Consider the following 27,212-nt stretch of genomic DNA (forward strand, 5'->3'; position numbering starts at 1 on the left):
TTCAGCCCGTGCACGTCGGCGGAAGCAGTCTATGTAGAAGTCCAGTCTGCTGTTTCGACCTTCAGGAGGAGTCCACCTAGAATCCTTCTTTTTGTAATGTTGGTAGGGAGGCCTCTGTGGATTAGTATGTTGTTCAGAGGTATTTTGGAAATATTCCTTGAGTCGGAGATGTCGAAAATAGGATTCTAGGTCACCACAGAACTGTATCATGTTCGTGGGGGTGGAGGGGCAGAAGGAGAGGCCCCGAGATAGGACAGCTGCTTCTGCTGGGCTGAGAGTATAGTTGGATAGGTTAACAATATTGCTGGGTGGGTTGAGGGAACCATTGCTGTGGCCCCTTGTAGCATGTAGTAGTTTAGAAAGTTTAGTGTCCTTTTTCTTTCGTAGAGAAGCAAAGTGTGCTTTGTAAATGGCTTGTCTAGTTTTAGTAAAATCCAGCCACGAGGAAGTTTGTGTGGAAGGTTGTTTTTTTATGAGAGTATCCATTTTTGAGAGCTCATTCTTAATCTTTCCCTGTTTGCTGTAGAGGATGTTGATCAGGTGATTCTGCAGTTTCTTTGAGAGCGTGTGGCACAAGCTGTCAGCATCGTCTGTGTTGTATGTAGATTGTAATGGATTTTTTACCTTCAGTCCTTTTGGTACAATGTCCATCTGTTTGCATTTGGAAAGGAAGATGATGTCTGTCTGTATCTGTACAAGTTTTTTCATGCAGTTGATAGATTTCCACTCCATACGGCTAAATGCAGTGCCTTGCATAATGACAGGTTTCAGAGTAACAGCCGTGTTAGTCTGTATTCGCAAAAAGAAAAGGAGTACTTGTGGCACCTTAGAGACTAACCAATTTATTTGAGCATGAGCTTTCGTGAGCTACAGCTCACTCCATCGGATGCATACTGTGGAAACTGCAGAAGACATTATATACACAGAGACCATGAAACAATACCTCCTCCCACCCCACTCTCCTGCTGGTAATAGCTTATCTAAAGTGATCATGAAGTTGGGCCACAACGTTCTGGTTAAACTTGGATTTATGCTGGAAATGGCCCACCTTGATTATCATACACATTTTAAAGACAGTGGCCACTTTGGATGGGCTATTACCAGCAGGAGAGTGAGTTTGTGTGTGGGGGGGCGGAGGGTGAGAAAACCTGGATTTGTGCTGGAAATGGCCCAACGTGATGATCACTTTAGATAAGCTATTACCAGCAGGAGAGTGGGGTGGGAGGAGGTATTGTTTCATGGTCTCTGTGTATATAATGTCTTCTGCAGTTTCCACAGTATGCATCCGATGAAGTGAGCTGTAGCTCACGAAAGCTCATGCTCAAATAAATTGGTTAGTCTCTAAGGTGCCACAAGTACTCCTTTTCTTTTTGCGAATACAGACTAACACGGCTGTTACTCTGAAACTTGGCCCTTAATGTCTTATCTCTGTGGAAATATACATTAATTGTAGTTAGTAGCATTGTCTTCTATATGTGAACATGCTTTACTTTGACTAATTGGACATACCAAAGAGTCTGATAAATTAAACTCAGACAAACAATTCTTAGCCCCTTCCCAGACCACTGCAGACTCTTCTCCACTTCCTGGACTCTGGAGGATCGTCCTCTTACTCTTGTGCAGAGTGACGCCTCATAGGGCTTTCTCCCTGGGGAGGCCTGACTCCAATCCCAATAGTTCTTCTCTCGCTTGGTCAGGGTGTTTCTACACCACCTTTTCTGGGAGACCAGTAGGGGAACCCAGGCCCTCCCACTCCACCACATTTGAGTCCAGGGACTCTAGGATAAGAGCCCAAGTCCACTCCATTACATCCCTTGTTGATGTCTCCCTGGCCTCCTTCCTAGCACAGGCTTTTCTTGAGGCCTTTCCCCCAGCCCCTTCTGGGGCTTTGTCCCCAACACGAGTCTTTCTGTTCTCCTCAGTCTTGCCACATTCTATTATCAACAGAGTGACTGCAAAGTTCTTTTCTCTCTCCCTGCAACTCTCTTCTTTTTCTTTCTTTCTTTTTTCCTCATGGTGAAGTAGACTTGACTGAATGGCCATCATCAACTGTACTTCCTAAATACTTAGCAGTTTATATTCTCTCACTCTGCCTTGTATCCTTCAGATAATATAAAAACACCTTTCTAATACTACCCCATTTCCTTGACATTTTTACTAAATAACATAATGTAACTTTTGTTACCTTAAGACATTTGAATCCCTCAGAAAGCTTTCCCCTTTCTTTATCAAGGCCCTTACATACTCATCAAAGATGCTCAATTTTTTCTTCCACCTTACAGAGTGGACATAGTCCACCTTTGTGTCCATTTATTTGAAAAAGATTTTTGTTCAAGCCACAATGGCCAGTTCGTACTCTAAACAAAATCACTTCATTTTTCCTACCAGTACCAACCCCTGAAGTACATCCTTATCCTCAGCTCTAGGGCACAATTCAAAAAAATATTCTTCCCCTTTTTTTGTTTATCCAATTTTTTTTTGCCATCTTTCTTTTTCTTCTGCTCTAGACTTGCTTTCTTTATAGCAACTACTCAGCTCCTCCCCAGCTGGGTCTCATTTGTTTTTAGGCCTGTCAGGTGTTACCTCGTATCTTAATGAAGCTCTCTAGCCCACATAAACACTTTCCTCACCTACGTGGACCTATATGGGCCTATCAGAGAGCACCAATAGAAATCTGTGCCTAGGAACAGCTACACTACCCAATGCGTCTCTTACAGAGACTAACAGTTGCAAAAACCCCTCAGGTTGACTGCTGTTTGGACCAGCACTAAGTCCGACCAGAGTGTGTGGACATGGTGGGGGAGCGAATGGCAGCACAGCACTGGAGTTGTCCACAGTGCCATAGGTGAAGAATGGGCCATGGACTCTTCAAAGAGAGACTCTTTATGTCTGATTGGAGATCCAGGAGGCTGAGGCTAGATTTCAGGCATGGATTTTGTGGTTTCTGCATATGGCCCTGTTCATGTTAGACCCAAGAGTCAATCTTTTGTTAGCATGGCTGGAAGGTGGATTACTGATTTCCTTTACACTCAACCTCTAACCCTGGACCTCTTGATTTTATATCAAAACAACCACATGCTGCCCAATTATCAAAGTCTCTATACTGTTCACAAGGGAGAAATCACATGGTGCCAATAGGAATATAATCTAAATAAATAAATTAAAAGCCTGATTTCCCTCCCTGCCCTTTAAGTAAGAATTTGCAGGCTTCAAAATCACGACTATAGACTAAGGGGCAACTGCATTGGAAATATTCTGACTGCATCTCATCACCTACCTGTGATAATGGGATTGCTTGGCTTTTGAATGACCAGATAACAGGTTATCCCATTAGATGGCATCTTTACTGTGTGTTGGACTTGGTCTACTTGATTGTGGAGACCCAGTAGATGGAGGAGGAGCAGCTAGCCAGCTACCAGGAGGAGTGGGCTGAGACACTGAGTGTGTATGGTTGGTTGGAACATCAGATCCAGAAGATACAATACATATGCCTCCCTCCCACCCCTCTAATCACAGCCTATCCTTAGTGACCATATACCAGTGTAAAGAGTCTAGTCCAGAACTACTCAAGTGAGACACTGCATCTTAAACAAAGATCTCACAGAAGCCTTTTGGAATCTTCTGTTCCAGGGGAGTTTGCGTGACTTATGAGTTGCCTGAATTACAACATTGAGAAAAAGTGAAAGTGACTCTGTCTGCCAGGGGTGGCAGGACATAAATGGCTAAAGGAGCTAAACTCCACTAATGATGCCACAGTTGTGAGCTATATTGTGTTGTATGGCTGAAGTACTGCAGGAAGCAGTAACACTTCTTGTCACAGGGATTTCTATGAGGCTGGATTTCACCTAGCAGCCTTAGGATCTAGGTTCCAGTTCATCTAGCTGCTCTCTGCAATGCTTCTTGCAAACTCCAGCTTCTAGAGATCCTGCGTGTAGCTCATGGGCTACAAGCAATAGAGGGAGAGGACAGAAGAGGATTTCCAGGCTTCTGTGAAGTTTATTCAGAGTAAAGGGTTCCCTACAGCCACAGTCCCTCCCTGCTGCCTCTGCTCCTGTTTTTCTGTATCCAGCAACAAGAGTGAGTTGAGGGCGGAGGTTCTGGGCATGGAGGTGGGAGTTAGAGTTGTGGAGAAAAGGGGATTGTGAGCCTGGTGGTGGCTGTCAGGTTGGAGGGGGAAGGACTATGACCTCTGGGAAAGGTCTCCAAGGGTTTTTTATATTTTTGTGTTTTGACCCAGGTGGTGTTAGTTGGGAGAGGGTTTCAGAGCAGAAAGGGGTTGCTGTGAGCTTGGGAGGGGTTGTAGGAGGAAGGGACAGGTGGGTACAGTGGGTGTTCCTGCGCTGGGGCTGGGTTAGAGGGAGCTGAGCAGATCCCATGAGTGGGATGGCCTAGGCAGGCAAGGTTGAGTGTAAGGGACAATGGAATCAGTTGGTGAATTGGTGGGGTTGGTGGGCATGATGTAGTGGGGAAGACTAAATTGGAGGTAGAGAGTTTGGGACTAGGAGAGAACCAGAAGGGGTCACAGAGAGAGAAATTCAGTCTTCTTCCATTCTGCTGTTTAGCTGTGAAATGCCCCAGTTTTTATTCTGAAAAGGGGAAGGGGTAGGACAGCAGAGAGGACTGAGCAGCTTTTTTTACTTCTGACATCTCCACCAACCTCCCTTATGCTTACAAACCAGCTCCCTGTGACCTCCCACTTCCACACCTCAGTGTCCCTTTTGTCAGTTAGAAAATATGATTAACGCACAGGGGCACGGAATGGAGGAAGCTAGGCTAGACTGTACTCTGCAGCCCCCACTCGTTATCAGCATCGCCTACAAGTAGTGTGACCAGATGTTCCGATTTTATAGGAACCGTCCCAATTTTGGGGTCTTTTTCTTATTTAGGTGCCGATTCCCCGCACCCCCATTCTGATTTTTCACATTTACTATCTGGTCACCTAGTTATAAAGGCTTTCTCTCCCATTTACCTGAGATGTTTACGAATACATGCCCAATTCATAGAAATACCAGGCTGTTTGTTTGCAGGCAAAGAGTTACCCCACACTCATGTTTTATTTGCTTGGAATTTAGGTCAACTGCAATTTAGTTACAATCACTGGCACCAAGTGGTCTGTGGTACGTGCACATACTCCTGGGAATTTAAAAACAACTCCTTTGAAGCACTGGGACATGTACAGTGAGAGTACAATTATTTTTTAGTAGGATTTACAATTTTCCCCATGAAGAGGATGCTCTGGGTATTTTTATCAACAATTATCATCAGGAAAGGCCGGTTAAACTTAATGGTAAGAGGTTGAGGGAAGGGAAGAGACGTGTATGCAATTTCCACGATAGTGACTGCTGCAGCCTCAGTACCATTCTCATGGACATCCACCACGGCCTTGTGAACAGCCTATAAGGAAATGAAGTAGAGATCACAGTGTGAGCATAAAACAGGGAGCAACAGCTGGAGATGAACTTGCTCCTATTTAAACCACAGCTATTAAGAAAGAAGAACAGAATGAGTACAGGACTGACAGCACAAAACATAACCCAACCCTACATTCCCAATCCAGGCAAAACTATCGTTGATTTCGATAGGAGTTTTGCCTATGAATCTTCGGAAGGGTCAGGCACAACAATATGAATAGATTAAATTGCATGTGTCAAATCCCTTGTTCACTCATCCACAAAGAGGGGGACTCCCTTAATTAATTGTTTAACATTACTGAAGAATTGTCTCATCATCACAAACAACTCTAGTGCCTTTATGCATCAGAGAGTTACTTTGCAGCAGAAAATAGAAGACAATTCAAGATAAATGGTGACAAGCAACATAGGAGGGAAAGAAGCTAGGTAGCTGACCTTCCTGGTGTACCGTTGCCTAATACATTTCTCTCTTGGGTACAGTGAATTGGTATTTTACAGTGCAAATGTGAACCTCTCTCTTTTACTCTTTGGAGCTACACTAAGAACTAACTCTCACTTTGTTCTCCTTAATGCAACTCAAATTAGTATTTCCTTACATTGTTTGCAGTTTGCAGTTGTAGCTGTGTTCCTCCCAGGGTATGAGAGAGACAAAGCAGGTGAGAGGTTTCAGAGTGGTAGCTGTGTTAGTCTGTATCAGCAAAAACAACAAGGAGTCCTTGTGGCACCTTAGAGACTAACAAATGTATTTGGGCATAAGCTTTCATGGGCTAAAACCCACTTCATCAGATGCATATAGTGAAAAATACAGTAAGCAGTATATATATTACAGCACATGAAAAGATGGGAGTCTTTACGGACAGTCTCTATGCATAAGAACATAAGAATGGCCACACTGGGTCAGACCAAAAATCCAGGCAGGCCAGTATCCTGTCTGCCGACAATGGCCAATGCCAGGTGCCCCAGAGGGAGTAAATCTAACAGGTAATGATCAAGTGATCTCTCTCCTGCCATCCATCTGCACCCTCTGACAAACACAGGCTAGGGGCACCACTAGGGACACTATGCAAAAGAATAAATGGACACAAATCAGACATCGAGAATTGTAACATTCAAAAACCAGTAGGAGAGCACTTCAATCTCTCTGGTCACTCAATAATAGACTTAAAAGTGGCAATTCTTCAACAAAAAATCTTCAAAAACAGACTTCAATGAGAAACTGCAGAACTGGAATTAATTTGCAAACTGGACTCTATCAAATTAGGCCTGAATAAAGACTGGGAGTGGTTGGGTTACTACAAAAAGTAATTTTCCCTCTATTGATACTCACATGTTCTTGTCAACTGTTGGGAATGGGCGATGTCCACAGTGATTGAATTGGCCTCATTAGCACTACAAAAAGTAATTTTCCCTCTGTTGATATTCACCCCTTCTTGTCAACTGTTGAGAATAGGCCACTTCCACCTTGATTGAATTGGCCTTGTTAGCACTGAGCCCCCACTTGGTAAGGCAACTCCCATATTTTCATGTGCTGTAATCTATATACTGCTTATTGAATTTTTCACCCTATGCATCTGATGAAGTGGGTTTTAGCCCAAAAAAGCTTATGCCCAAATAAATTTGTTAGTCTCTAAGGTGCCACAAGGACTCCTCATTGTTAAGGCAGGTGAGGTAATAGCTTTTATTGGACCAACTTCTGCTGGTAGAAGGGACGAGCTTTTGAACTCCACCGAGCTCTTTGTCAGATCTGGAGAAGGTAACCAGAGTGTCACAGCCAAATACAAGGTAGGAGAGATTGTTAAGCATAAAGGGTTCACACATGCTCTAGCAGACCACTTAGAATGAAGTGGGCAATTAAGGGGAAGCAAGCAGCAGGGTATGTTCAAAGTGTTACATTGATTTTATTGCTCAATTCATCTGTAAGTCCATAGTTCTTTGTATCCAGCAAAGTTATGAATTTAGTTTACCAGGCTTGTCTTTTAAAGGTGTTGTACAGGTTTCCTTTGAGCATGAGGGCTGAGAGATCAGATATGGAGTGATCCCTTTGTGTTTGCCCACAGGTGAAAAGGTGTTTTTGTAATTTTTTTTTATAATTTCAAGATCCATGTCTATCGCAATATGTAGTATTGTCTCATTACAATGATTTCTAACACACCCTGTTCCTTGCTAACCCTTAATTACTCGCTTCATTTTAAGTAGTCTCCTACAGCATGTGTATATCCTTATGCTTAATTTATCCCACCCTGAATTTGTCCAACCTTGTCTGGACCTTATCCAGACCTGAGGCAGAGCTGCATCAAACCTGAAAACTTTCCTCCTTTACCAGCAGAAGTTGGTTCAATAAAAGACATTACCTCATCAACCTTCTCTCTCTTATTTCCTTCTACTGATTCATGGCAAAATTCTGATACTTACTCTGTGACATCATAGTCCATGGTCAATCTGCCAACTTATTGTATAAGGCACTACTCAGTAAGTGTAAAAGTATTGGGAAGGATGGTGCCATAGACCTCCTGTGTGCCCTGGAGCAAGTCACTGAGCCTTCCTGTACTTCATTTCTCATCTGTAAATCCCTACTTCACAGGGATATTGTGGGGATAAATAATTAAAATTTATGAGATGCTTAGCTACTACAGTAAGGAGGGGTCATATAAATACTTATCATAGAATAAGATTCCGTATTTGCAAACTCTTGCCATACCATTTTACATATTAATTATTTTATGTTAACAATAGTTACAATTGCATTTTTCCCTGTCCTTTTCCCTCCCTGATGGTACTGACTTTACAGGACATTCCAGAAGGTCAAGTAAGCTCACAGAGCCTGTGTATTCATTATAATAAGCAAATTAATGCTTAATTTGAGGAAAGACTAAGTGCTAATCTGTGGGTCTGTCCTCCTTATGCTACAGCTCTGTCTCGCCTGTCCTTGCTGGCTAAGCATTTTACCAGTGACCTGACTGGATGCTGGAATTGGTCATTTCAAAAGAAAACAAGAGACAATTCCATTTAGCACCATCTGTATTTTACAAACTTACTTTTGACACCTTCAGGTTAGAGTGCCCAGTGATTCCAGACAGATCAGCTTTGTCAGTGAACACATCGACCACACCCATTTTCTCAAACAGCTCTTTGACATCATAGGTACCAGATACAGAGAATGCTGGAATGTATAGGTTGATTTCTCTGTTCAAAAAGAAACACAAAACTCTGGTGAATTATTGTCAAATGGCTGGATACTTAAATATTTACAGCTGGATAATGTAGAGCACTCAAGGATCTCAGCTGCCAATGAATTTGCCTCACAATGCCCCAATCTGGGAAGTAAATATTATTGTCCCATTTTACAGCAAATGGACAGCAAAATTACAATCCCATGAGTTTTATTTTTGTTTAACTACATGTGACTACTGTGCTGGTTTTAGAAAACTATCGTTTGGATTATTTGATCCGATATAGAGACTAGTAAAGTGCATTACCTTATATAGGGCTGGTTTGTCCCTACCTATAATACAGCTGCTCAAGTGAATGCAGGAGAAGTAGGGATGTCCCCACCTTGTGTGGCATAACCGGGGTACACCCATAAGAGTTCCCAGGGGATTGCATGGGCTACACTGGATTCTTTCACTGGCTCCCTGAAACAATTGGACTGGGAGAGTAACACATTCCAGGGTGCAATTCAGACCAGTGAGGGGCTCTGTTACCACCTGCCCTGCAATCTTGGATGCCTCACAGTGCTCTGTTGTTGTAGCTTCCATCCTGGGTCTCTCACAGTCAGTCTGGCAGCATGAGTGTCTGTGTAGAGCCACAGCCCTGGTCCAGCTGGTCCAACTCCAGCAGCCTGTCAGCAGCACAGCAGACACACTCTGGCTTCCAGCAGCCTTGCTTACTACTTGCAGAGTGACCTTCACACACTTCTAGTCCTCAATTTTCCACCAAAAATGTGTGTTCTGCACTGCCCACCCTGCTCCTGGACAGTTCAGATATATTAGGTCTGTTGCTGCTGTAAGGAAATAATCTCCAACAATTTGCTACTCTAAATGGAGTTACCCAAATAATTCAGTTTGAATGCAACACTGGGTTAGTTTTTATTAAAGAATGAAACCACTTTATTTAACTACAAAGAGAGATTTTAAGTGAGTACAAGAATAAGGCCTTAAAGTCGGAAATGGTTACAAGAGAAATAAAGAGAAAACTCTTTCTAGTAACTAAACTTAACAAACATGGTTCCAGGTAAAATTCTTGCCACATTTTCCCAGCAACATCGCTGACCAAATACTTAAGTCAGGATCTGCCCCCAAAGTCCAAACAGCTGGTTTCTTTTGTCTTCTTAGGTGAAAGAGTGAGAGATGAAAAGGGAGAGAGAAAGAATCCCTGGTTTTTGCCCCCCACTTCTATAGTCTAGTCTCTCTTTGAAGTAGATTCTTCTGAGGCTTACCCCTCACAGCAAAGTTTATTTAAACAGTAAAGAAAGCCATGGGAGTTTGGGGGTGTGAGTGAAGGTGTCCCCATACTCTTTTTACTCCCCTGTGTATGTTGAAATGCAGGTTTGCCTTGTCTCTCTCTTGCTGTCTCAAGGACCTTATGTACTAGTTATATGTAAATTGAGGTAAACCCACATTCCTTTATTTAAGATAGACTTGCTTAGCCACTCCTGCCTCATAGGGCTATGCGGGTATGAACATGTGATACCAACGTCATTCAGGGGAAATTCATAACTTTACATAGAATCTTGTATGTAGATTTAACAGTGATATAACTTACAGAAAGTCATTCGTTTTCAAATGATACTTCACAAGGCATGTTTTGTACAAAGATTATTACAATAGTGTGTAAGGTGTGAACACTGGTGCATTCCGTCATAGAGGGGTGCTGAAAGGGCAGAGGGATGGCTTTGTGCCCATGTTCCAGCCAGCTCTCTAGCCAAAAGAGCTGAAGCAAGAGGGGCAATCTGGGAGGCATTATACTTCAGAGGTGTCTGTCTGAGGCACTAGTTCTTCCAGTGCTCTCCCTTAGGGCAGTATGCAATGCATTGCCCAGTCTTAGGGCTGTATCTACAGCCACAGCCTAGCCCTGAATGGAATGTTTTCTCTTCATTTCCAATTCTAGCCGATTTTACAGCAAATATACCTAGGCGTAGTAGCAGTTAAACGGTTACCTTTGTTGCAGTGATTTTGTCCATTTAGTCACAGTTTTTTTCAACAGCGCCTCCTCCACCTGCTCCATTTTCCCTTCATCGGGCAGAATAAATACTGCAGCAGCATTTCCTTTGTATGGGATTTCAACCACCCAGCAAGACAGCTCCTCATCATGGTATGTGTTATACCTTTTGTTACTGTTCATCATGTTAACTTTGACAGATGTTTCTGCATCCACAAAAAAGTCATCTTCCTTGGTGAACAAACTATTGAAAGGATTTTCCCAACGAGCTGATGAGAAAAAGAAAGAATGCCGTTGAAAATACTGGGAAAGAGAAATTTCAAACACATATCAGACTAATTTAAATGTAACAAGTCTATATTTGAAGTTTAAGTCAACTGCATGCTCGTTTGAAAAACGGGACATTTGCCCTGCGGCCAGCTAGCCAGACAATTTCAATAGCAAGTAGTCCTGATGAAAGCCAAACAAGTGAAATGAACTAATACTGTGGTTTTCTTTAAATCTGTAGCTTTGAGAAAAGAATAGTGACCAAGTATTATAACTTTCTGTGCTGTTAAACTGAGGCCCCTCAATCTGATAGAGCTCCAGATTAATTAATAAATTTAACTGCTTTTTCATTTTACCTAAATTTCTTCTACTCACGCCTCGCAGTATAAATCTCGAGACATGGGTCTGTAAGAGGGAGCTAAATTGAAATTTTGTTTATATTTAATTTCCTTTCCTTCTCCTTGGGGAGGATGGATAGCTCAGTGGTTTGAGCATTGGCCTGCTAAACCCAGGGTTGTGAGTTCAATCCTTGAGGGGGGGCCATTTAGGGACCCAGGGCAAAAATTGGGGATTGGCCCTGCTTTGAGTATGGGGTTGGACTAGATGACCTCCTGAGGCCCCCTCCAACCCAGATATTCTATGATTCTCTGTTTCTTGTAAAATGTTAGCACAGATGATGCAGCTTACTAGCCACAAATGGGAAAGCACATGCTTTCCAAGCTGCTGAAAAGGATGTGTTTTTATAGAGTTGACTGAAATTAACCAAAGTTTAAAATGTTACCGTAGGACCTACCCCACAATTCTGCTAGTTCCAGCCTGCTCCTATGCATTATAAGCCTGACCTGCACCACTCTAGTCAGTGGTATGGCACCCACTGACTTCTATGGCACAGGATCAGTGCCTATTGCCTTTCTTATACACTGCCTCACCAGAGTACCACATGACCACTTTCTCCTCAGTTAAATAGCTATCCATTTTGGCAAGAAATTTTCCTGGTCTCAAATACACCCTTTCATGGCTCCTGGGTACCACTGGTAGAATATATTGCCTTCAGTTATAATACTTAAATGAGTATCAGGCAAATAAATGTGCAAAGATCAACCATTGTCCATTCTGGGAACATCCCAGGGACAACAAAACATCAGTGAAAAAAATAGAATTCTGGATTCTTTCCTTTTTTATCTCTGTATTTAGGTAGTACGATTAAACTGGCCTGCATTACAGGGGTGAGGAGAACCTGTAACTCCCATTCACTTCCAAGCAATAGTTGCTTGGCATGCCTAATAACATAGTTATAATCTTGTTCGGGTGACTAAATATGGATTTAGGTGAACTGGGGGGACATGGAGCCTGTCCACCCAACTTTTGAAAGTGGGAGAGCCATGCCCCTCACTTTTTAATGTGGGCATAGTTTGGGGGGAAGCAGTGCCGGTAGGGGCTGTGTTTTGTCAGGGGAGCTGATCACGGTGCTGTAGGTGCCAGACAGTAGCTGGTGGAAAGGACAGAAGGAGCATGGGCTGTGCGACTGGTTCCCATTGACCTACATGCAGCCACAGGAGGTAGGAGATTGGCAGGATCAAGTGCTAGAGGCCCTGGGGGTGCTATGTGAGGAGGGGACTAGGGCCATGAGGGAGTGCAGGATTAGGGGAGAAGGGCCACAGGAATCCATTTTGGCTTTTGCTCCCCTCCCCCTTCTACAAAGATTCCAGTGCCCTTGATTTAGGTGCCTAATTATAACCAAAATTTCCAATTAGGATGACTATAAGTTTCCTGGAAATGCTTAAAAAAGTTGACAAGGCATGAGTCTCAAGTTGGGTAATCTCATAGACATAATAAGCAGTTGACAAAAAAGCAGTTTATTTGTCTTAGACCACTATTGGAATTCCATAGCTTGTATGTGCAACATGTACTGATCTGTAGAACATCTTACCTTTAAAGAAAATATAGTTGATAAGAATCATTACAGTGAGTGGATCAAGATCCTTGATTAAATTGGCAATTTTCCCATGGGTTTTATTCTCTATGTAATCATTGATCTGTTTCTCAGCCTCGGCACAATTTTGGAAGTTAATAGGAAAAGTTTCAGACTCATACAGAGTTTTGACATCTTCCAAAAACTTCTCTAGTAGTTTCAGTTGATCATCTATAAAAAGGGCATTTCCCATATTCAGCTGGATCTCACTGTCAGGATGGTTTAACATCTGGAGGAGGTGATGAAAACCTTCATGTATCTCCCTCTCCTCAATCTCTGTCAGATTAAAGGAGAGTCCTTGGAGAATTTGACTTAGAGTGGTTGACTTGGCACCTAACGTCAGCATTGCAAAGGCAGTGGAGATGCTCAGAGGAGAGAAGAAAATGTTCTTGTCAGCTGCTTCTGATTTAATCTGCTTGTAGAATCTAAATGCGAAGTCAGCATTGCTAGGAGTTACTTGGAGAAAGGTCATATTTTCAGTTACACCATTGCTTCCAACTGAGCTAAGCTGCTGTGGGGGATTAATATCTGTCTGACTATCCTGGTCATTGTGGTGGTCAGGTACATGATGAGACAAGACAACAGCATGAAGCCCAGCAAGTAACACACACAGACAGAGGATGGACTTCATTTTCCTTTGGAACTATTCCTTTAAAAACAAAAGAATGGAATAGTCATTAGTCATGGAAATGTTCCCCCCTTCCCTGTGCTATTTGTGATCCAACGGTTATTTTTCTCTCTCCCCTCATGGCAAGTCCTCCTCCCTCCAGTCAATTGGGAGATTATGGGGGGAAAGAGAGTGGGGTTGACGGTAGAGTCTCTGAGGTTGGGAGTGCAGGCCAGGTTGGGAATCAGAGAAAGGGAAAAGGGAGGTGTGGTAGGAGGAGACTCTGGGCTGGATTCTTCAGTTAGCATCATCCACTTTGTGCCACTCAGACATCCTAGAGTAGCGGTGTTTTGTAGTGTGAGAGTGTATGAAAGGGACTCAGGTGAGTGTAGGCTGGGAGAGACTTTAGCAGAATGGAGCTCCACTGTGATGATCGTCCACTGCATCCCTAGGATAAATTAGGGACCTTGTGCCAGTGGCACAAATTGGAGCTGGACTTTTGCAGCTCTAACTTCTGCTAGCACCCCACCACCACCACCACCACCACCCACATTTCCCTGTATGGCAGTATAATCTGGATTCAACTGAGAATCGGGTCCACTGTTAAAGCTGAACAAACATTATAGGGAAGTGCCCTATCTGGAATGTCAAAACTAAGTCACCTATCCCTGACTTTAAGTACTGTAATTTTGATGAACTTTAGCAAAAGGGAATAACAAATGGTGCTGAGCTTTCTGTAGCATCATAACTACAGGAATAAATCAAATAAAGAAATCTAAAGGCTCTTTACATGTCAGTAACTGATAGACTTGCCCTTTTTGTTTTTTATGCTTATCTGTCTCTTTCTATCTATTAGGCTACAACTCTACCAGCTTGTATGTACTAAAGAATAACCTGCTTTGTTAAGGCTAGAGTTTTAAAACATGTAAGAATGTGTTTGCTAAAGTTGCTCAGCTGGAACACTTTTCTGCCACAAACTGCTGATTCAGCAAAATAGAAAAATTCCAAAGGATTATGTCAACTCTAATGAAGTTTTATTTAGAAAAAAATCAAGTGATTTTATATTTCTTTTCTCTTTTGCTCTTAAAGTTATTTTGTATATTTATATGTTCATATTTTATAAAATATGAATATAAAAACAATATAAAATAAACTAATACCAAAAAGTCAAAACAGAAACATGATCTTTTAATGTTATCAAAATTAAACACTTCAGTTTACTGAAAAGAATTTTTGGGGGAGAAGGAGAATTTTGTTTCAAAGGAAAATTCAAACTTAATTTTTTGTTCTGATTCAGAATGATTTCTTTAAATGTCAGAATATTCCACAGAATGGAAAGTCCTACTTTCAAACTAGAGACTAACCAATTTATTTGAGCATAAGTTTCGTGAGCTACAGCTCACTTCATCGGATGCATAAAGTGGGAAGTACAGTGAGGAGATTTTATATACAGACAGACCATGAAAAAATACACATTGTAAGGAGAGTGATCACTTAAGATGAGCTATCACCAGCAGGAGAGTGGGGTGGGGGGAGAGAAAACCTTTTCAAGTGATAATCAAGGTGGGCCATTTCCAGCACATTTCCAGGAATTAACAAGAAAGTCTGAGGAACGGAGGTGGGGGGGGGGGGGGAAGGAGAGGAATAAACAAGGGGAAATAGTTTTACTTAGTATAATGACTCAACCACTCCCAGTCTCTATTCAAGCCTAAGTTAATTGTGTCCAATTTGCAAATGAATTCCAATTCAGCAGTCTCTCATTGGAGTCTGTTTTCGAAGTTTTTTTGTTGAAGGATAGTCACTTTGAGGTCAGAAATCGAGTGACCAGAGATATTGAAGTGTTCTCCGACTGGTTTATGAATGTTATAATTCTTGACATCTGATTTGTGTCCATTTATTCTTTTACGTAGAGACAGTCCAGTTTGCCCAATGTACATGGCAGAGGGCACTGCTGGCACATGATGGCATATATCACATTGGTAGATGTGCAGGTGAATGAGCCTCTGATAGTGTGGCTGATGTGATTAGGCCCTATGATGGTGTCCCCTGAATAGATATGTGGGCACAGCTGGCAACAGGCTTTGTTGCAAGGATAGGTTCCTGGGTCAGTGGTTCTGTTGTGTGGTGTGTGGTTGCTGGTGAGTATTTGTTTCAGGTTGGGGGACTATCTGTAGGCAAGGACTGGCCTGTCTCCCAAGATTTGTGAGAGTGATGGGTTGTCCTTCAGGATAGGTTGTAGATCCTTGATAATGCGATGGAGAGGTTTTAGTTGGGGGCTGAAGGTGACGGCTAGTGGCGTTCTGTTATTTTCTCTGTTGGGCCTGTCCTGTAGTAGGTGACTTCTGGGTACTCTTCTGGCTCTGTCAATCTGTTTTTTCACTTCAGCAGACGGGTATTGTAGTTGTAAGAATGCTTGATAGAGATCTTGTAGGTGTTTGTCTCTGTCTGAGAGGTTGGAGCAAATGTGGTTGTATCGTAGAGCTTGGCTGTAGACAATGGATTGTGTGGTGTGGTCTGGGTGAGGTTATGGGGCAAGTCTTGCGCTATATTGATGACATCTTCATCATCTGGACCCATGGAAAAGAAGCCCTTGAGGAATTCCACCATGATTTCAACAAATTTCCATCCGACCATCAACCTCAGCCTCGACCAGTCCACACAAGAGATCCACTTCCTGGACACTACAGTGCTAATAAGCGACGGTCATATAAACACCACCCTATACTGGAAACTTACTGACCGCTATTCCTACCTACATGCCTCCAGCTTTCACCCAGACCACACCACACGATCCACAAGATCCAGCCAAGCTCTACGATACAGCCCCCAACTAAAACCTCTCCATCGCATTATCAAGGATCTACAACCTATCCTGAAGGACGACCCATCGCTCTCACAAATCTTGGGAGACACGCCAGTCCTTGCCTACAGACAGTCCCCCAACCTGAAACAAATACTCACCAGCAACCACACACCACACAACAGAACCACTGACCCAGGAACCTATCCTTGCAACAAAGCCTGTTGCCAGCTGTGCCCACATATCTATTCAGGGGACACCATCATAGGTCCTAATCACATCAGCTACACTATCAGAGGCTCATTCACCTGCACATCTACCAATGTGATATATGCCACAAAAATTGGGGATTGGTCCTGCTTTGAGCAGGGGGTTGGACTAGATGACCTCCTGAGGTCCCTTCCAACCCTGATCTTCTATGATTCTATGTGCCAGCAATGCCCCTCTGCCATGTACATTGGGCAAACTGGACTGTCTCTACGTAAAAGAATAAATGGACACAAATCAGATGTCAAGAATTATAACATTCATAAACCAGTCGGAGAACACTTCAATCTCTATGGTCACTTGATTTCTGACCTCAAAGTGACTATCCTTTAACAAAAAAACTTCGAAAACAGACTCCAATGAGAGACTGCTGAATTGGAATTCATTTGCAAATTGGTACAATTAACTTAGGCTTGAATAGAGACTGGGAGTGGTTGAGTCATTATACTAAGTAAAACTATTTCCCCTTGTTTATTCCCCTCCCCCCCACCCCCCCACTGTTACTCAGAAGTTCTTGTTAATTCCTGGAAATGTGCTGGAAATGGCCCACCTTGATTATCACTTCAAAAGGTTTTCTCTCCCCCCACCCCACTCTCCTGCTGGTGATAGCTCATCTTAAGTGATCACTCTCCTTACAATGTGTATTTTTTCATGGTCTGTGTGTATATAAAATCTCCTCACTGTACTTCCCACTTTATGCATCCGATGAAGTGAGCTGTAGCTCACGAAAGCTTATGCTCAAATAAATTGGTTAGTCTCTAAGGTGCCACAAGTACTTCTTTTCTTTCTACTTTCAACCAGCTCCAACACTGGCTAACACATTCTAAGAAATCCCACATATTTTGGTGTAGCCAGGCCATATCTTAAAATCACTAGATTAATCTAGCCCCTAGGTTTCCCAATAATTTTTTTAAAAATGCCTTCATTCAAAGCACATTTTCACTAGAACATCAATGTCTGCTGGATCATTGCGGTCTTCAGAAAGGCTGCACAGACAGGATAAATTGTAACAGGTATAGTGAACAGTTATCCATACTTGAGTGAAATCCCATAAAAGAAATTGCATATCAGTTGGCTGAAGTGAGTTTCATAGATTCATAGATACTAAGGTCAGAAGGGACCATTATGATCATCTAGTCCGACCTCCTGCACAATGCAGGCCACAGAATCTCTCCCACCCGCTCCTGCGAAAAACCTCTCACCTATGTCTGAGCTATTGAAGTCCTCAAATCGTGGTTTAAAGACTTCAAGGAGCAGAGAATCCTCCAGCAAGTGACCCGTGCCTCTTTGGATAAAATATGGCCGTACTTACAGTACAGTCAGAAGGATCCTGCTGGGTGCATCTAATCTGCACAACTCCTTGCCTGTTATTTATATTGCGTTAATATTGTTACGCAGAGTTTTCACTATTAAACATTAAACAGAGCAAATAGAAGTTATCTGAAAGGATGCAGAGCAAACAGAGATGAAACTGCTTTTCTGGCATGGAGGGTCAAATGCCCACTGTTTATAGTTAAAGAGAATTTAGAGATGTTGTATTACGCCACCATGTGTTTGGCTCTGGTTGCTACAGTTTCAAGATCAACAGAGTGAAATTTCCTCTGGCACTTCTCTCAGATTTGTAGGCTCTAGGAACACACAAAGGCCAAGGATAATGACAACAGACACAATCACAAGTACAAAGTCTTATCTGTACTACAAATTTTATTAAAGCAGTAAGTAAAATTACAATTATCCATGATATAGAAATCCTACGCAATAATTATAACTGTAGTCAGACTCACATCCTGAAAGATGTTCCAGGATCCAATGGACCTCTCACCAGATGATCATCAGTAGAGGGATAGTTTCTGCTGGGGTTTTCCCAAGGGTATTCCCACTTTTACCCAACTGGGAAACCCTTTATATATTGTAATTCTAACTATGTGTAACACATAATGCATATGCATAAAGTCAGCCCGCTTTCCCTTATCTGTATTTCTATCCCCATTAATGTTAGGGTGCTGCATTTTTCATAGGTTGGTCATAGTTCCTCTTATTCTTATTAGCATTTATGCACAACATGAACCCTGCGGTCAGAAGAGTTATTTAAAGATGTTACAATAAGGTATCTCGTGGTCTTGGACAATACATTGCAGTCTATTGCAATCACCTATTGGCACATCTTCACAGTAATCTTGTGAGCTTTGGGACAAAGGATTATTCCTAGGTCACCCACTCATGTCAAGTATTTTTAAGCCTATGGCCTTGTCTGGCTACGCTATAGTCTTAGGGGTCTCAGCCTGTAGGCCTTGCATTTCAGCTAGGCTTTACTTATATACCTAACACACTCATCACTCCTAAATACTTATCAGTCCTATACATCTATTATCCTACAATTTACATCTAATTAGTAAAAAGAAAAGGAGTACTTGTGGCACCTTAGAGACTAACAAATTTATTAGAGCATAAGCTTTCGTGGGCTACAGCCCACTTCATCGGATGCATAGAATGGAACATATAGTAAGAAGATATATATATACACATACAGAGAAGGTGGAAGGTGCCATACAAACTGTAAGAGGCTAGTTAATTAAGATGGTGTGTGGTTGCTGGAGAGTATTTGCTTCAGGTTGTGGGGTTATCTGTAAGTGAGGACTGGTCTGTCTCCCGCATTTGCTCCAATCCTTCAGACTGACACAAACACCTACAAGATCTCTATCAAGCATTCTTAAAACTACAGTACCCACCTCCTGACGTGAAAAAACAGATTGACAGAGCCAGAAGAGTACCCAGAAGTCACCTACTACAGGACAGACCCAACAAAGAAAATAACAGAACGCCACTAGCTGTCACCTTCAGCCCCCAACTAATACCTCTCCAGCGCATCATCAAAGATTTACAATCTATCCTGAAAAATGATCCCCGACTCTCACAGATCTTGGGAGACAGACCAGTCCTCGCTTACAGACAGCCCCCCAACCTGAAGCAAATACTCTCCAGCAACCACACACCACACAATAAAAGCACTAACCCAGGAACCTATCCTTGCAACAAAGCCTGATGCCAACTCTGTCCATGTATTTATTCAAGTGATACCATCATGGGACCTAATCACATTAGCCACGCCACCAGGGGCTCGTTCACCTGCACATCTACCAACGTGATATGTGGCATCATGTGCCAGCAATGCCCCTCTGCCATGTATATTGGCCAAACCAGACAGTGTATACACAAAAGAATAAACGGACACAAATCTGACATCAGGAATCATAACATTCAAAAACCACAAGAAGAAAAGGAGGACTTGTGGCACCTTAGAGACTAACAAATTTATTTGAGCATAAGCTTTCGTGCATCTGATGAAGTGAGCTGTAGCCCACGAAAGCTTATGCTCAAATAAATTTGTTAGTCTCTAAGGTGCCACAAGTCCTCCTGTTCTTTTTGAGAATACAGACTAACACGGCTGCTACTGTGAAACCATTCAAAAACTGGTAGGAGAACACTTCAACCTCTCTGGCCACTCAGTAAAAGATTTAAAGGTGGCAATTTTGCAAGAGAAAAGCTTCAAAAACAGACTCCAACGAGAAACCGCTGAGCTTGAATTAAATGCAAACTAGATACCATTAACTTGGGTTTGAATAGAGACTGGGAGTGGCTGGGTCATTACACATATTGAATCTATTTCCCTATGTTAAATATCCTCACACCTTCTTGTCAACTGTCTAAATGGGCCATCTTGATCATCTACAAAAGTTTTTTTCTCCTGCCGATAATAGCTCATCTTAATTAATTAGCCTCTCACGGTTTGTATGGCAACTTCCACCTTCTCTGTATGCATATATATATCTTCTTACTATATGTTCCATTCTATGCATCCGATGAAGTGAGCTGTAGCCCACGAAAACTTATGATCAAATAAATTTGTTAGTCTCTAAGGTGCCACAAGTCCTCCTGTTCTTTTTGAGGATATAGATTAACACGGCTGCTACTCTGAAATCTATTTAATATACATTGATTGTATATGAAATAGCATATACATTGACCATTGAACTAATTGGTTATAATGCATCCCTTGGAGTGAGACTAACAGTCAGTAGGAAACCCCCACAATTTTATTGCTAGAAGGACCAGCATTAATGTCCGGTAGAGGGGATCAGAATGCACAGTCATCGTGGGGCACCAAGGGCAGCACAGCACTGGAGAGGTCTATGATTCTAGATGAAAAAAAGGGCTATGGAATCCACAGAAAGAGACGCCTTTATGGCTGGTGGGTGCCAGATTTCTGTGTCCGTGATTTTGTGGTTCGTGCATGTCCTGCATGTGACCTTGTTCATGTTAGACAAAGGAGTCAATGTTTTATTGATGTGATTTATTGTTTTCTATTACTCTCAACTGCTAACACTGGACCTCTTAAACTTGTGTCAAAACAATCATATGGTGCCCAGTTATCAAAATCTTCTATAGTATTAACAAAGGAAATATCATATGGGGCCAACAGGAATATAAACTAACTAAATACATTTAATTTTTTTCTTAATTAATATGAATTTTCAGAGTTGGAAATGTTGACTGTGATTGTTAGGGTGACTGTCTTCCAACTTTCCCTCGAGGAGAGAACCAGGCATGAGGGCACAAAGCCAGGGACATCAGGTGTATGTTTAAAATTTGAAATATAATGAAGACTTACATTAAAATCTTGTAGAGATTTTTGAGTTCATGTGGCTTTTCTTTAATGGAAATTTTAATTCCCGTATTCAATGGAAGCTGATTTCTGATGAAGGAAAGGAAATCAAATTAACCATGGACAAGGGGAAGCTGATAATAATGAATATAAATTAGAAGCTAAGAACTGTAAAAAATGTACAAGAGAAGCAAAAGGTTAGAAGGAGAAATGTATAGCCAGCAGAGTTAAGGGCAATCAGAAAGTGTTTATTAAGCATATTAGGAACAAAAAGAAATTTGGCAATGAAACTGGTCCATTTGTAGATGGAAACTGTAGAATTTATCAATAGTAATGCAAAAAAGGCAGAAGCATTGAATAAATATTTCTTTTCTATTATTTGGGGGGAAGCAGATAATGTAGTCACCTCATATGATGATAATAACACTCTTTCCACTTCACTAGTATTTGAGGAGCATGTTGAACAGCAACCACTAAAATTAGAAAAATTTAAATCAGTAGGTCCAGTACCTGGCATCCAAGAATTTTAAAAGAGTTGGCTGAGGAGATCACTGGACCATAAATGTTTATTGTCAATAAACCCTGGAACACTGGGGAAGTTCCAGAAGAGTAGAAGAAAGCTAATGTTGAGCCAGTATTTAAAAAGCTTAAATGGGATGACCTGGTTAATAATAGGCCTTTCAATTTGACATAATTCCTGGGCAAGACAATGGAAGGCTGCCATAAGGCTTGATTAATAAAGAACTAAAGGAAGGTAATATAATTAATGCCAGTTAACATAGACCCTATCAAACTAATTTAACTTTTTTTGGATGGGATGTTGATTACAAGTTTGGTTGATAAAGGTAATAGTGTTGATGCAATATACTTAGAGTCCTCTAAGGTGTTTGACTTGGTACTGCATGATATTTTGATTAAAAAGCTAGAACAATTTAAAATTAACATGGCGGACATTATGTGGATTATAAACTGGCTAACTGGCAGGTATCAAAATGTAATTTTATATGGGGATTCATCATAGCGCAGGTGTGTTCCAAATGGGATGCCGCAGCAGTAGGTTCTCGGCCCTATGCTATTTAACATTTTTATTTATGACCTGGAAGAAAATCAGCACTGATAAAGTTTGCAGATGACACAAAATTGGACGAATGGTGAATAATGAAAAGATAGAGAGTAATTGTGATCACTAGGTAAGCTTGGGGCAAGCAAACAATATACATTTGAATACTGCTAAATGTAAATGTGTACATATAGGAACAAAAGGTGTAGGCCATACTTAAAGGATAGAGGACTCATTCCTGGGAAGCCATGACTCTGAAAAAGATCTGGGGGTCCTGGTGGATAATCAGCTGAACAGGAACTCCCAGTGTGACACTGTGACCGAATGGGTTAATGTCATCCTGGGATACATAAAAAGGGGAACCTCCAGTAGGACCAGAGAGGTAATTTTATCTTTGTATTTGGCACTGGTGTGACTGCTGCTGGACTACTGTATCCAGTAGTGGTCTCCACAAATTCAAGAAGGATATTGAATTAGAGGATTAGAAAGGATTAAAAAACATACCTTATAATGATGGAAACAAAAACCTCAATGTATTTAGCTTAACAAAGAGAAGGTTAAGGAGTGATTTGATCATAATTTATGAAGTACCTACAAGGGGAACAAATATTTGAGAATGAGCTCTTTAGCCTTGCAAAGAAAAGTATGACACAAGACAATGGCTGGAACTTGAAGCTAGACAAATTCAGACTGGAAATAAGCCATACATTTTTAACAGTGAGAGTAAGTAACCATTGGAGCAATTTACCAGGGGCTGTAATGGATTCTCCATCATTGGCAATTTTAAAATCAAGATTGGATGCTTTTCTAAAAGATCTGCTCTAGGAATTATTTTGGGAAAGGTCTCTGGTCTATGTTCTAAAGTGAAGCATTATTAGTATGTACTGGACTTGCAAATCTTCCATTATTTGTGTTTCTGCTGCAAGGGCAGAGCTGCTGAATTTACAGGCATGGCTTAGGACAGTGTTTCTCAACCTTTCCAGACTACGGTACCACTTTCAGGAGCCTGATTTGTCTTGCAGACCCTAAGTTTCACCTCACTTATAAACTACTTGCATACCAAATCAGACATAAAAATACAAAAGCACACTATTACTGAAAAACTGTTTACTGTCTCATTTTTACCATATAATTATAAATTGATTTGAATATAAATATTGTTCTTACATTTCAGTGTAGAGTATATAGAGCAGTATAAACAAGTTGTATGCAATTTTAGTCTGTACTGACTGCTAGTGCTTTTTATGAAACCTTTTGTAAAACTAGGCAAATATCTAGATGAGTTGATGTACTCCCTGGAAGACCTTTGCAGACTGTACCCCAGATTGAAACCACTGGCTTAGGAGACCAGTTTGGGTGGTAAAATTAGATAGTCCATTAGCTGTTATTGGAGGAAGAGATCTGTTACCTTCCCCATCAATCAGAGATGTCAGTGGAGTGGAGAATTGTAAGTCCAGTGTTCATTCCTCATTTGGAGGTAGGTAATTTGGAGATGCAGTAAGACAATGATCTCCTAGTATGGTTGCTGGAGAGAGATTGTCTCAATTAACTAACCCTGTGTTTGTGAAGCCTTTGGGGGATCTTCAGGAAGCAGACAGTGGCTGTGGATGAGAGCAAGTAAGAAAGTTCTCAGGAAAGGCAGACAATGAAGGACAACCAGGAAGAAGCCACAGCTGGCCAGTGAGAAAGCTGGGTTTCAAAAGGGAAGCTGCAGGAGTGGGCTAAGACAGTGAGTTTGTGTGGCTGGCTGGAACATCAGCTTCAGAAGATACAACATCTATGCCTCCCTCCCTCCCCTCTAGACACAACCTATGTAAAGAGTCTAGGTCAGAACAACGCAAATGAGACACTTTGCATCTTAAGCAAAGATCTCACAGAAGCCTTTTGGAATGTTCTGTTCCAGGAGAGTTTGGGTGATTTATGAGTTGACTGAATTACAACATTGAGATAAAATGCAAGTGGACATGTGTGGCTAAAGGAGCCAGACTCCACCAATAATGGCACAGCTGTGAGCTACTTTGTGTTGTATGGCTGATGCACTGTAGGAACCAGTATCATTTGCAGTCCCAGGGATTCCCGGTGCGGCTGAAACTGCTCAAAATCTGTGAGGATGGACTCACATAGCTGCCCCTAGTGTCTAGGCTGCTGTTTATCTAGGTGCTCTCTGCAATGCTTCTCGCAGTCTCCAGCTCCTAGAGTTCCTGCAGCACCTGGACTACAAGCAATAAAGAGAGGAGAACAGAGGAGGATTTCCAGGCTTCTATGACATTTTATCAGAGTGTAGGGCTCCCTACAGCCACAGTCCCTTCCTGCTGCCTTTGCTCCTTCTTTTCTGTATCCAGAAACAAGTGTGAGTTGAGGATGGAGGTTCTGGGTATGGGAGTGGAAGTTAGAGTTGTGGAGAAAAGGGGATTGTGAGCCTGGCGGTCAGGGCCAGATTAACGCAGGGGCTTTAGGGGCTGGATTATAAACTGGCTAACTAACAGGTCTCAAAATGTAATTTGTAAATGGGGAATCATCACAGAGCAAGTGTGTTCCTAGGGGGGTCCAGTAGGGAATTGGTTCTTGGCCTCAAGCTAGATAACATTTTTATCAATGATCTGGAAGAAAACATAAAATCATCACAAATAAAGTTTGGAGATGACACAAAAATTGCGGGAATGGTGAATAATGAAGAGGAGAGTTCAGAGATAGAGAGTAATCTTGATCAGTAGGTAAGATGGGTTGAAGCAAACAATATTCATTTTAATACAGCTAAATGTAAATATGTAGGAACAAGGAGTGTAGGCCAAACCTAGAGGATGCAGGATTCTGCCCTTGGAGACAGTGACTATGAAAAAGATTGGGGGGCATGGTGGACAATCAGCTGAACCTGAGCTCCCACTGGGATGCTGTGAACAAAAGGGCTACATACATATGTAAAAAGATGGATTCATAAAAATAAACTCAAGTAGAACTAGAGAGGTCATTTAATTTTTGTATTAGGTACTGGTGTGACTGCAGCTGGAATGCTGTATCCAGTCTTGGTGTCCATAATTCAAGGATATTGAATTAGAGGATTAGACAGAATTAGAAGACGTGCCTTATAGTGATGGACTCAAAAGAGCTAAATCTATTTTGCTTAACAAGGAGAAGGTTAAGGAGTGATTTGATTCCAATTTAGAAGTAGCTTCAAGGGCAACAATATTTGATAATGGGCTCTTTAGTCTAGCAAAGAAAAGTATGACACAATCCAATGGCTGGAAGTTGAAGCTAGACAGGTTCAGACTGGAAATAAGGCATAATTTTTAATGGTGAGAGTAGTTAACTGTTGGAACAATTTACCAAGGATCATTGTGAATTCTCTATCATTGGCAATATTAAAATCAAGATTGGATGCTTTTCTAAAAGATCTGTGCTAGGAATTATTTTGGAGAGGGTCTCTGACCTGTGTTATACAGGAGGTCAGATTAGCTGATCACAGTGGTCCTTTCTGCCTTGGAATCAATGGACCTTATTATAAGCAAGGCCATAAGGAATAAGGAGAGAACACACATCTCTCTCACATAAAAGAGTGAAAAAACTTTGGTAATCAATGAATGAAAAGCACTATATAAAAGCCAAGCATTATTAGTATGTAGTATGCTTGGAAATCTTCCAGTATTTCCATTTTTTCTGCAAGGGCAGAGTTTCTGAATTTACAAGCCTGGCTTAGGAGACAAATCTGGGTGGGAAAATGGGATATTCCATTAGTCACTATTGGAGGAAGAGATCAGTCACCTTCCCCATCAATCAGTGGTGTCAGTGGAGTAGAGAATTGTAGATCCAGTGTTTGCTGCACATTTGGAGGTTGGTAATTTGGAGATGCAGTAAGACTGTGATCTCCTAGTATGGTTTGCTGAGAATGAGACTGTCTTTACAAACTAAGCCTGTGTTTATGAAGTCTTCAGGTGAATCTGCAGGAAGCAGACGGTGGCTTTGGATGGGACCAAGGAAGACAGTTCCCGGGAAAGCAGACAATAAAAAAGTATCAGGAAGAAGCCAACAATGGGTTTCAAAAGAGAAGCTGCAATGCAAATAATCCACAGCATTCAAATGTCTACTTTGAGTTAATTGTCATGTTTTTATAACTGGTAAGACTTGACATCCTGTTTAAACCATTCCAGCTGTTTTCATTACAGACTAAGGGAGAACTGCACTGGAAATATTCTGACTGCATCTCATCACCTGCCTGTGATACTGGGATCGCTTGACTTTTGTATTACTAGGTAACAGGTTACCTCATTAGATGGCTTCTTCACTGTGTGTCAGACTTTGTCCACTTGATGGTGGAGGCCCAGTGGATGAAGTGGCTGACATATTGCAGGAAGCAGTATCACTTGCAGTCACAGGGACTCCTGGTGGGTCTGAATCTGCCCCGAATCATGAGGCTTTAGTTCACTTAGCTGCCTGCCCCTAGAGTCTCCTGGCCCGGTCAGCAAGTGGCAAAGAGAGGGGCAAAGCTCAAGCAGTGTAGTCTGTTTAAGGTCTATTTTACATTAGTGTCTATGGGACTCTGCTGTGCTCCCCACAATCTCCAAGCCTGTGGATTTCCTGCAGCACATGAGCTGCTTGCTGTGAGGAAGGAGAACAGATCAGGGATTCCAGGCTTCTGGGAGGCTTATTCAGAGTATAGGACACATTGAAGTCTCTGCTCCTGCTTCCCTAGGTCCAGCAAGAAGGGGAAGTTGATGCGGGCGGGGATATATGAGCTGTGGGGGAAAGGAGATTCTAAGCCTGCTGGTGGCTGTCAGGTTGGAAGGGGAAGAGTTACAACCCCCAGGAAAAGTTATCCCAGGGTTTGCATACATTTGTGTTCCGAGCCCTGGAGCATGCGGGGGGAAAGGGTTTCAGAGTTGAGAGGTGCTGCTGCGAGGGGGGTTGGGAGGGGTTTGGTAGGGAGAAGAGGTGTTCTCAGCCTGAAAGGGACAGGTGTGTACGGTGGGTGTTCCTGAGCTGGGAGCTGGGTGAGAGGGAGCTGCGGAGATCC

The 27,212-nt window shown here is 42.0% G+C and overlaps 1 protein-coding gene across 1 annotated transcript; it reads right to left on the minus strand.

Annotated features, from left to right (window-relative positions):
• Positions 1-5,190: 5,190 nt before the first annotated feature.
• LOC140913902 (alpha-1-antitrypsin-like) lies at positions 5,191-17,768 on the minus strand. Its single transcript, XM_073350709.1, has 5 exons — positions 17,684-17,768; positions 12,766-13,456; positions 10,567-10,837; positions 8,447-8,594; positions 5,191-5,394 (listed from the first exon to the last, which is right to left on the minus strand). Exons 2-5 carry the CDS (start codon positions 13,436-13,438, stop codon positions 5,191-5,193), a joined length of 1,296 nt encoding a protein of 431 aa, XP_073206810.1. The 5' UTR covers positions 13,439-13,456; positions 17,684-17,768.
• Between the last annotated feature and the right edge of the window lie 9,444 nt (positions 17,769-27,212).

The sequence above is a fragment of the Lepidochelys kempii genome, chromosome 6, assembly GCF_965140265.1.
Source record: "Lepidochelys kempii isolate rLepKem1 chromosome 6, rLepKem1.hap2, whole genome shotgun sequence".
NCBI lineage: Eukaryota > Metazoa > Chordata > Testudines > Cheloniidae > Lepidochelys > Lepidochelys kempii.